The 11,169-nt window shown below is 40.6% G+C and overlaps 1 protein-coding gene across 3 annotated transcripts in view; it reads left to right on the top strand.

Annotated features, from left to right (window-relative positions):
• Positions 1-1,526: 1,526 nt before the first annotated feature.
• The window catches only part of MED14 (mediator complex subunit 14), a 35,316-nt gene continuing 25,673 nt past the window's right edge, over positions 1,527-11,169 (top strand). For all 3 annotated transcript variants that reach the window (XM_085311293.1, XM_085311294.1, XM_085311292.1), the window contains exons 1-5: positions 1,527-1,934; positions 3,806-3,832; positions 8,238-8,343; positions 8,989-9,162; positions 9,939-10,068. In XM_085311293.1, coding sequence (XP_085167419.1) covers positions 1,753-1,934; positions 3,806-3,832; positions 8,238-8,343; positions 8,989-9,162; positions 9,939-10,068 — 619 coding nt within the window. In that variant the 5' untranslated portion in view covers positions 1,527-1,752. The remainder of the gene's footprint in view (positions 1,935-3,805; positions 3,833-8,237; positions 8,344-8,988; positions 9,163-9,938; positions 10,069-11,169) is intronic.

Below are 11,169 nucleotides of genomic sequence, written 5' to 3'. Positions count from 1 at the left end.
CAGGTGGTTATCAATTCCGTTGTTGAGGAATTGGCTGGGAGCCCACGCAGCAACACAGGGGTTGACGTGCCAGTGTAGATTAGCAGTTTGTCTTGCTCAATATACTGTTTCTAAGCTCCACAGAGGTTATGGGAAAGCTTGCGTTTTGGTGAAGCTGCTCCTTTTCAGTTGGTAACTGGCTCATAACCTTGAACAAGAAGCACATCCCCTGTAAAAATACAACTGCTCGTTCTAGCTCTTGCCACAGATGCCTGTTTATGTTTTTTAAATAAACTGTTGGCCACAAGTTTCTCAGGTTGATAAATGTTTCCTTTTAGTCTTTTATTGCTTACTTTCCTCTTGGAAGGAGATAAACAAGAGAAGAGGTTTTTAGAAGTCTACATTCAATTCAAAACAAAGCAAGTTTTTTTTAAACAAAGCAAGTTTTTTTTTTTTTTTTAGTTTGACAAGTGGTACTGTCTTAACACATATTAAAAGTTTGGATATTTATTGCTTGAAGTTCATCTATTTTAGGGATTTCTTTGTAATAATAAGACAAGATCCTATAGCGTGTGTTAATCATGATATTAAACACGCAGAATTCACTTTTCCTTTCCTTACACTGCCGCTTTGGTAACCAGTGCACACAAAAATCCACGTTCACTTATTAAAGATCTTTCCCCCTTTCCCCTTTAGCATCAGTTAATTTGGAAGCCAGCAACATGTAAAAGCTCACTTGAAACTTCCCAAAGTTTCTCATTTATCACCAAATCCCATCGACCCCTGTGCTGCTTACTGCCTGTTCTCCTAGCTTTCGTAACAACTGGAAAAGAGGATGTATAGCTACCTATAATCTCGGTTGCCCTGCATCGCTTTGCACCCTTTACAAATGTCTCACATTTTCAAAGTCATTAGAAAGGGATTAGCCCACCCTGAGCCTAACACAGGCCGTTGTTTCCTAATTCCTTTACAGCCAAATTGAACTGCATCAAAGGCTCTTTGAGACGCTGAGTGTGTAATCCGGTGCTGCTTCATCCCTTATTTCGTTAACACGCCCAGATACAATGGAACAGCCATCCTTGCTTTTCCACATTATCTTTTATGGATGTTTCAATCACGGCATCACCGGGAAGCCCTTCCACGGGGCAGGCGGCTCTGGCCCCTCTCCGGGGAGTGCGTTGCCCGGCTGGGCCTGGCGCCATTTCCCCTCGCCGGGCCCCAACGGAGCGGCAGCCAGCCGGGCCGCCAGCCCGCGGCAGGACGCGCGAAGCCACCTCAGCTCCCAGCGCCTCAGGCGGGCCCAGGCCGCGCTCCCGCCACCGCTCCCGCCCGGCAGCGCGCGCGCGCGCGGCCCCTCAGGAGGCGGCAACGCCCCGCCCCCACCCCGCCCCCTCTGCCGCCTCGGCGCTGCCAGCCCCGCCCACACTCCCGGTGCCCCGCCCCTCTGACCCCCCCCGCTCCTTCCCGGGCAGCGGGGTCCCTCTGCATAAGGCTTTCCCGGAAAGGTTCTCTTTCCGGTCCGCCACAGCTGTTCGCTTCCGGTTCCGTGCCCCCAACATGGCGGCGGCCCCTGTGCCGAGCGGGCTCTGAGCGCCGCGGAGCCCCCTCGGCGCCGCCGCCGCCTCTCGCCCCAGCGCCGGCCCCCCCCCTCCCCGCACCTGCCCGCCCCTCCCCGGGGCCGCCTCGCTCCCTCCCTCTGCGGGGGAGGGGGCGATCGGGCCGGCCGCCTCGGGCTGCTGAGCGGATCGTGCCCGGGGTCGAGGCGCCGCCGCCATGGCGCCGGTGCAGCTGGAGAACAACCAGCTGGTGCCGGCCGGCGGGGGCCCTGCATCAGCCCCGGCCCCGCCGGCCCCCGGCGCCGTGACAGCCGCCGCCAGCCCCGGCTACCGCCTCAGCACCCTCATCGACTTCCTCCTGCACCGGACCTACGCCGAGCTCACCGTGCTCGCCGATCTGTGAGTGCCCCGAGGTGCCCCGGGCCGGCCCCTTGCGCCAGCAGCGCGGCGGCGGTTCGTGCTGCTGCCGGGACGAGGAGGAGGGGACCCTGTCTGCCCGCCGGGCCCCGAGCGGGGTCGGCGCGGGCGGCGGCGGTGGCTCCTCTCCTTCTCCCGGCCCGGGGAAATGCCCCGTCTCTGCGGTGGGCTGTGCTTCAGGGCCTGGGGAAAGCTATCGATAAAGTCGGATAAAGATTAGAAGGGGCTGTGAGGGAAGCGGAATAACTGAACGCAGTTTATGTTGTTGAATAATCAAGTTCATCCCCAAGTTACTGCCCCCCCCCCCCCCCCCAAAAAAAACCCAATCTTCTGTTGTTTGAACTAATGTCTTAAAATACTGAATGATGTGAAGCTAAGATATTTCAGATATTACACTCCTTAAGCATGAATTATCTATATGCTCCTTCAAATACCATTTTGTTATTTTGGAAGAGGTGAATAAAATTATTTATATCTCACTTCTTACTTTACTATGCTTTACTGTCTGCTGTGCTAATTTTGTTGTGTATGGAGCTGCAAAACAAAGAAGTGTTCTGGGGTCTAGAAAAACTTCCCTGGAAACACTTTGACTGAACAAACCTATTTCCTTTTTAGTTTGAACCTTAGAGGTTCCTATGAGGGTCGTGTGCATTTTAAAAATGGCCTACAGAGCAGATACAGTGTTCTACAAGAACAATGTATTTTTTATATCTGAAAAATTGACAAAATAGTTTTGCTCGACTTGGTGTTGAGAATGTTCAGTCTCTAGAAAGGACAAGGACTTTGGGAATCTCAGTTTTTTTCATGGAAAAACTGAAATGTATAGGAAAGACTTACTGATAAACATTTATGATGCATAAGGACAGTGACTGATACTGTATGCATTCTTGTAGGCGTATGTGCCTGTGATGTTGTCTCTTATGCTTTGTTTTATGGTATGGAACTTGTCCTTGTGACTTCGATATGTAATTAAGGTATAAAGTAATGTGAGTGGTGTGAACAATACACAGAGAATGCTTTGGATGCTGTGAATCGCCAAGAAGCTTATAAGCTGTGTGGCTTATAAGCTATAAAGTTCTCCCCTAGAAGTGGAGCGAGCTGGTTCTTCTACTGTATTACACCTTGAAGTGTGATTTGGCTAACGAAACAAAACAAAGCAATTCCTTTAGAAAGTATTCTCCTCTTCCCTCCATCAAGGTGAACTCTCTCTCATATTAGGCATCAGCCTAATTCTACAATAGAGGGGAAAAAATACTCAAAACTTCTAAATGAGATGGCTCTGGTTTACAAAAGTACACAAGGTACTATCCTGGCAGAGAGTAAAGTTTAGGAATAGGCATTTCTTCACTTTTAGATTAACTTGTAGTAGCAATCCTGGATCATCTGCAGCACATGTTAAATCTGACTATTTCCTGGCTTACCTGAAATGAGTTGCTTTACCCTATTTAATCAATTAACTCTCACTATGAGTACTTAGTGAGAATCACCAGTTACAAAGTAAAAGCTGTGATACTACCTGACTCACTAAATGGGCAAAAGTCTTGAGATTTTAACACCGTTCAGTCTTTTAACTTTAACTGAAATGAACAAATGAACTTAACTGGCATGTAGTAGTAACAGGTGCCATGTGGTGCTATTATATACCTGTTTCCCCCCCAGCCCTCATAACTAGGCTCTTTTCTAGGACTATAAAGCTGCCTTCTTTATCATTTATGAATGATTTTCCTAAACGAGAGAAAAAAGCTTTAAAATGCTCTGTATAATTGTGTAGTAGTTTTTGTTGTTCTTTTCAAGTAGCCTGAAATGTAATAGAATAATGTATAGTAATGTATTTTTTTTTCTCTTTAATATAGATTACCAAGAAAGACTGATATGGAAAGGTGAGTTGCAACAAGATATGCTGTGACGCGTGCTGAAGTATAGACCTCTGCTTAAGATGTTAAGGTTAACATGGAACTGTTCAAATAAAATATTTTTTCATAATCTTAGATTTTATACAATAAAATAAGCTTTGCTTGTCTTGCTATTACTACATAGATTCAAGGTTTTTCTCAGCATCAATGGCAATACTAGTGTGGGGGGGTGGATTTGCTCCTCTGTTCAGGAGGAATTGTAACTGTTGCTACTATAGTAGGTCAGCTCCATTAAGGACATTTTTCCCTTGATGACAAAGAATTTTGAAGCAATAGTATGACAATAAACCTGATGTGAAAGGGAACTGGAAAACCCAAATAGATCCTGATTTGTGTAATAGAGAATATTTTTGTTCAGAAGTAGCAATTCAACAATCAAAACACTATAGAATCTTCTTTTCTACCTTTTTTTTCCCATGCAACCTGGTCATCTTTCTCATCATAAGATGCTAACTGAGAACCTTACCTTCTATGTTTATACTTTAGAAATACACAGAATAAAGATTACTAGGAAATAAACCAAAGAGGTCAGAACAGGGCCCCCTACCTCCCTATCCCTGAGATGAAAGAACTCTGTTTCTTTGTTACCTTGAATATGGAAGTTGCCAGGAAATTGGTTCCTTTATCTGTGTTAACGTTCTAATTGATCTAATTTACTTCAGAGATGTATTGCACCTACACAGTTTAATTATCCAGATTATTCTGTTTTACTAAGTTTGAGAGCCATGATGACAGTAATCAATGTACTTCAAGCACTGTTTCTTGAAGCTAGCCTGGTAGCATGGCATACATACTTTAATGAAGATGTAATGGTGTTATTCTCTGATGAAAATACAACATCTGTGTGCCTGACTTAAGGACTCTAAGATAAGAAAAACTGGTAGGAAATCATGAATCTTAATATAATACGGGCTTTCTTTGCAAATCATTGCTGTTCTTTATTACTAATAATATCACTTTCAACATCTTTTTGCAGCAAGGAAGAAAAGTAGTTGGATAGGAAACATATTAGTATTGTGGTGCAAAATAGTACTGAGAATGTGAAACATCTGTAGGGGAAATCCAGGGACTTGTTTCTTGAGGAGGGAGACTTTATTTGCTCAGTATATTTCTTTTCCTTTTTAATCCTTCAGTAGTGTAGCATGTGTCAGATTTTTATTCAAATACATTAATAATTGTTTAAGTTTTAATTGGAACTTGGGTTATAATGACTTCAAGGCTATATTTTCTAATGTGGGAAAATGGAAGGCAAAACTTATACCTGCTTTCCTGAACTAAGAGTTCCTGATGAGAAGTATTCAAGAGTATTGTTTAAGTATTTCCAGCAACCATATGGACATGTTGTTTTCCTAAATGTTTTGCAGTAATTAGTGAACGAAGCTGTTCTTTCTCAAACTTGCAGCAAAGACCCTATCATGTACATGGGAAGATCAAAAAACAAGCTTTTAGTACTGTTGTAAAAACAGGCTGTTCATGACTGAGAACAGTGCAGTTACACAGCTATCTTTGTGTGAAATGTTGCTTTCCATTCTTTTTTAGTGACAGAACAACTGGTCCAACTCCCTGCTGAAAGTTACCGCCCATTTCAAAGTTTGTTCAGGCTGCACAGGGTTATATCCAAATGAGTTTTAAATATCTGAAGATGGAGAGGTTTTACTCCTAGTATTTTGCTAGTGTTTCACTCCTGTTTGTAACTGTTGTCCCTCATCGTTTTGCACTTTTGAGAAGAATCTGACTCTGTCTTCTCTTATACACCTTCAGGTATTTGAAGGTAGCAGTAGGATCTTGCTGTAGCCTTCTCTTAAACATAAGCAAGTACAGCTTTCTCAGCCTCTGCTTGTACATCATGTATTCTAGCCCCTAACTCACTTTGGTGCATCAATGTCTGTCTTGCACTGGGGAGCCAAAAACTGGACATACTGCTTTAGCTGCAGTCTCACAAATGCTTTTTAGAGGGGAATAATTACTTTCTTGACCAGCTGGCTGTTCTGATGCTAATACAGCCTCTCATTGTTGCAAGGGCATACTGCTGATTCCTCTCTGCTGGTTCACTAGGACCCTCAGGTCCTTTTCTGTGGAGCTGTTACCAGTCACTCAGTTCTCAACCTGTACTATTATGCGAGTTTATTTGATTCCCCAAGTGGAGAACTTTGCGTTTGTTTTTCTTGAAACTTGTGAGATTCCTGATGGCCCATTCCTCCAGCTAGCTGAGGTCCTTCTGATTGCTCCCTTCAGCTTGATATCCTCTGCAAAACTGTTAAGGATATGTTCCTTCATATCAGGTTGGCTCATGATGGAGGAGTTAAATTGTATTGGCCCCAGTATTGACTCTTAAGGAACACCAGTAGTAAGGGAATCCAGTTGGCAGCCAGTAACAACCTTTCATGCCTGGCAGTCCAGCAGTTTTTTCCTCTAACTAATTGTCCACTTGTCCAGGCCATATTTTACCAATACAGGGATATTATAGGAGATCTTGTCAAAAGCTTTGCTAAAGTCAAGATAAATCCTCTTGACCCTGTATGCCATCCTTAGAAGCCCATCATGTTGATCTGGGATAGTTTGCCCATGGTAGTTTTATGCTGGCTGTTCCCATTTACCTTGTTCTTTATTTGTCTGGATGTAGCTTCTAGGAAGATCTACTCCGTTATTTTTTTTTTATGAGCTGAGATTAGTCTGTCTAGCCTCTGTGTCCCTGGATCTTTCTTCTGCCTTGAAGATGGGCATGATGCTTGCCTTTTTCAAATTTATAGTTTCAAATTAATAAAATGGTTATTGGAATAGTGTGTCTAGTTTTTTCAGTAATTAAAACTACATTATTAAATTAAATTAATGTTTTTTTCTGACTTTTGCACAGCTTTGGTTTCCAGCCATAAAACATCATTCTGAATTTTTCTTGCTAGTTTTTATCCCCCTCAGCGGTTTGATTGACATAACTACTTTTTAGATTTTTAGCAACTTCTATAGTGAGTTTGCCTGAGAGATTGCTGGCACTCTGAAGTCTCGCTATAGACATCTTCCAAATCTCATAATGGTTTTCTGAACCTTTAAATTCTTCAGCATCTTGCTTTAATACTGTAATTACTATTAGAGCTATGTACACATTAGTAGCTTGTCCAGCACCTGGAATTTTAATATCAGTCTGGATGTCATTCAAAAAGATATTCTCCAGAACACAAGTTACTGGCTCAATGCACAAATTCTTGGGTGAGATTTGTAGTTTGTTATGCAGACACTGAACCATATAATATTAACAGTGCTTTTGGCCTAAAAGTTTGTCAGCTATAATCAGATTATGCTTTATGTATTGCCCAAAAGGCTTAACCTTATTTAACCTCAAAATCAAAGGGTTAACCAAGATGTTCAGCAGAAACACTGCTTTTAACTGAGAATACATTATACCCATGGAATAGGTAGAACAAGGTGTCTTGTAGATTAGAATCAAAGAAAGGAGGCGCAAGCTCTATTTATTAGAGACCAGTATCTGATGTGATGAATTCTATTTTTGTCCAAGTGCTTTTGTCGTTTTAGAAAATGTCATCAATAAAACAACTTCCCGCCTCTCCCCAAATAACTGAAAAACTGTGATATATAGAAAGGGAGGAAAACATCTGTGAACAGTGGATGAAATGAGATTTCAGAGTCCCTCCCATAGTGAAGGGGGAAAAGTCAAAATGAGGCAGTGTACATCTGCATGCCTTACTAGAGGTCTTTTTCCTTAAAGAGAGCATAGTAGGGGCACACCCCAATTATCTCATACAAAGCATAGTGGGAAGAATATTGGCTATCGGTAATTTCTTATTATACTGATCACTTTGCAAGGCAGGAGTAATGGGGAAAGTAAGAATTTTCTGTGTCACTCCCCCTCCCTCCCTTCTGGCAACATGGAAGCGTATTGTAATGTACAGTGTAAAAACTTCTTAAAACTATTAGAGTAATGTTTAGTATTTGATTGTATTTTTTTAAATCAGTGTAATAGTACTATTGGGTCCCATAACACTTAGGTAATTTGCTTTGTCTACTTTAAACTGACAGGATTTCCCCGGGATTTATGATTAAAAGATTAGAAAAATAAAATAAAATCTGAGTTCACCATAGGATTGCCTCTCTTAAAATAAGTGATTCATTTGTGTGAGTATGCCTTCTTTGTTTTCCCAGACAGTCTTGGTTGCTTAGAATCCATGTATCTTTTTAGTTCTTAGAAAACAGTGAGCTCAACTTTTTTCAACGTTCTATTCAAACAAGTCTGCTGTTAATGATGCCTGCATGAACACAATTAGAAGTTGTTACAGTTTTATGTTGTCACAGAGTTGAATTGCAGCCATCTTAAATATTTGAGCACTGACTTAATTTTTTTTTTTTTTTTTTTTTACAGAAAAATAGAAATTGTGCAGTTTGCAAGCCGCACTCGTCAACTGTTTGTTCGTTTGTTAGCCTTAGTCAAATGGGCTAATAATGCTGGAAAGGTGGAAAAATGTGCAGTAAGTTAGCAACAGAGTTTAATATGAAATAATCTTTAAGTAGTAGTATGGGATTTTGATACAGTCTAACTTTTTCTTAATATGGACATATTATATATGTAACCTGTTTCTTCCTGCTGAGAAATTATATAAATTTGTCATTTAGCAGTTAGTGTTCCCCGGAACTCATCCGTGGTGAAGAAAGGTATGTCTGCACATTATCAGGAGTCCTTGGGGTTAGTGACAGGACAGGAAAGACGGTGATCTCAGTGTTAGTTCCTATAATCATGTTCATCCTGCTCTTGGTTAAATAAGAGTAAAGTCCAGAAGGTTGTAAAAAGCCAGCCTTGAGTGAATACAAACAAGATGGGTTGCATTCCAATAGCAATCATCAAATGAGGAGCTGTGATGCTTTGCAGATCTGCCACACTGTCAGAAATGACATACAGATTTAAAGGGTCCTTGCATAAGAATGTAATAAATGGCCAGAGCATTCATTCTTTCTTTGTTTATAGATTTGATTACTTGAACTGGGAGTAAGTGACAAATAATCATCTTCATCACGTATACTTAGATGAACTGAATGCTGGGGGTGTTGATTTGTGCATTTGTTGACATGCATGCATATTTTCTCTCCATCTCCCCCCACCCTCACTTCCTCTGCAGATGATATCAAGCTTTTTAGATCAGCAAGCCATTCTGTTTGTGGACACTGCTGATCGTCTAGCATCACTAGCTAGAGATGCTTTGGTTCATGCTCGTCTACCCAGTTTTGCTATCCCATATGCTATTGATGTTCTGACAACTGGATCATACCCACGTCTGCCTACCTGCATAAGGGTAAATAATGTTACAACATGGCTGGAAAGAATAATCCCCTGCATGATATCAAATGCATATTAATGAAACAAATTTTCTAGTATTTTTAAATGGAAGTGTAGTTTAATACATGCCTGGTATCAAGTTTCTGTGGTGTCAGATCCTGACATGGAGCATTTCCTATTTTAACACGTTATGCTTTCCTGTTCTCTGTTTAAACTGGTTCAGCTCTAGTACTGGTCTAATAGCAACACTTCTCCCTTGGTTCTTTATGTATTTGCACATGTTAAGCCAACATCCCAGAAGAATGCAGTCTAAAAACAAGGTATTGATATCTGTTATTCTCGGTAGTTTTGGCTGCAGCATATTTTATCCAGAGATGTACTGAAATGCGTAGAACTATCCTTAATCCTGCTGCCTTATCTTCCTGAGAAAAGGCAAAATAAACATGATTCTGTGAAGTAATTTAACCAGTAGAGTCTGTAACTAATATCTATCCCTACAGATAAGGATTGGCTTTAGATTTTAATATTTAAAAATGTATTTAACATGATATAAAGTCCAGAATTGTTTTAACTAATCTGAGTTGAACAATTTTGTCCACAGTGGTCAGTCTAGGGTAAAATCTAATTACTTGGAAGATGAAAAAATTTAGATGCAAAATTCAAAACTCCGTTTTTGTGTAATGGCCTGTAGTATTTATATTTTTGGATTTCTAGTCTGGTTAATTTTCATCATTGTTACTGATGATGCACTTTATGTGTTTGGGATGTGTAAATTTGTTTTCATCTTAACAGGATAAAATAATCCCTCCCGATCCCATTACAAAGAGTGAGAAGCAAACTACACTTCATCAGCTAAACCAGATTCTTCGACATCGACTAGTGACTACAGATCTCCCTCCCCAGCTGGCAAATCTTACTGTTGGTGAGACCTCGAGTTACTTTTTGAAGAATGGTTTATTGCAGGGTGATTTTAAAGTTGTTGGTTGAGTACTAAAGCAAAGCTAAAAGATAGCTTACACAAGGTCATTAGGCATACTTAATATAGTAAGCCTGGGATCCTGTCTCTGCATAACAACAAAGTATGTTTTTTCCTCTCTTGAAAAACCAGAACACTGATAATGTTGCTGAAATATTTACTCTCAAAAAGAAGTCCTGTGCTGATAATGGCAAAAGGTTGAAGACACTGTCTTGTTCTTTTGGCAAATATATTATGAAAGGTTCTCCCCTTCTTTGAAGATAATGCAGTAACGTAGACAGAGATGGTCATAGCCCAGACCCTGTTAGATGTAAAAGTAGAACTGTTTAATTGTAAGTTAGTTTAAAAATCCAATTTAATTAAACTTTGTAGAAGCTCTTTGAACTTAGGTTAAACAACTTGGTCTAATGTTGCTCGTCTTTTTAATCTGTTTTAATATTCATCTTCATGCACAAAGTTTGTTCATATTTCTGCTTGTGAATTGTTCTGCAGCTCACTCCAGCTCATGCTTTCTTCTTCTCACTGCCCCCCCCATTACTCCTTCTGCCTCTAGTATAGGGTATCTTCCATTTGTTACTGATTAGTAACTGTGTTTTAATTGCTGTTTTCATTTAGCACAAGTAGTGGCAGAAGAAAAATTTTATAGGAAAGATGGACTAAATTATTACAAAATCACAGAAAAATAGGGCTGGAATGGACCTACTCTTTGCTGTTGAGGCAATGTTAGCCATGTATAAACCATATCCCACAGATGCAGATTGAATATATCCTTGAAAAACCTTAGTAATAGTTTTCATTATTTCCCTATATGAACCATTGCAATTTTGATATTGGATCTATTTTTGCATAAATGAAGTGTAAATAGTACGTCTGAGTTCTTCAGATTTTTCAGTTAAATATTTGAATGACTTAGTTTTCGATGTTTGGCAGTGTGTTTTAAAAGTGTGTTTAGGGTCTTTTGAAAATCAAACTTCAGTTCATGAGTTAGAAATATTCCTGTAGAAATTTTAACTTTGTGTTAGGAGTTGTCAAGACGCATGGCATATT

The sequence above is a fragment of the Rhea americana genome, unplaced genomic scaffold (genome assembly GCF_003343005.1).
Source record: "Rhea americana isolate MKP2758 unplaced genomic scaffold, rheAme1 scaffold_339, whole genome shotgun sequence".
Classification (NCBI taxonomy): Eukaryota; Metazoa; Chordata; class Aves; order Rheiformes; family Rheidae; genus Rhea; species Rhea americana.
This window is presented reverse-complemented; position numbering and strand designations above follow the sequence as displayed.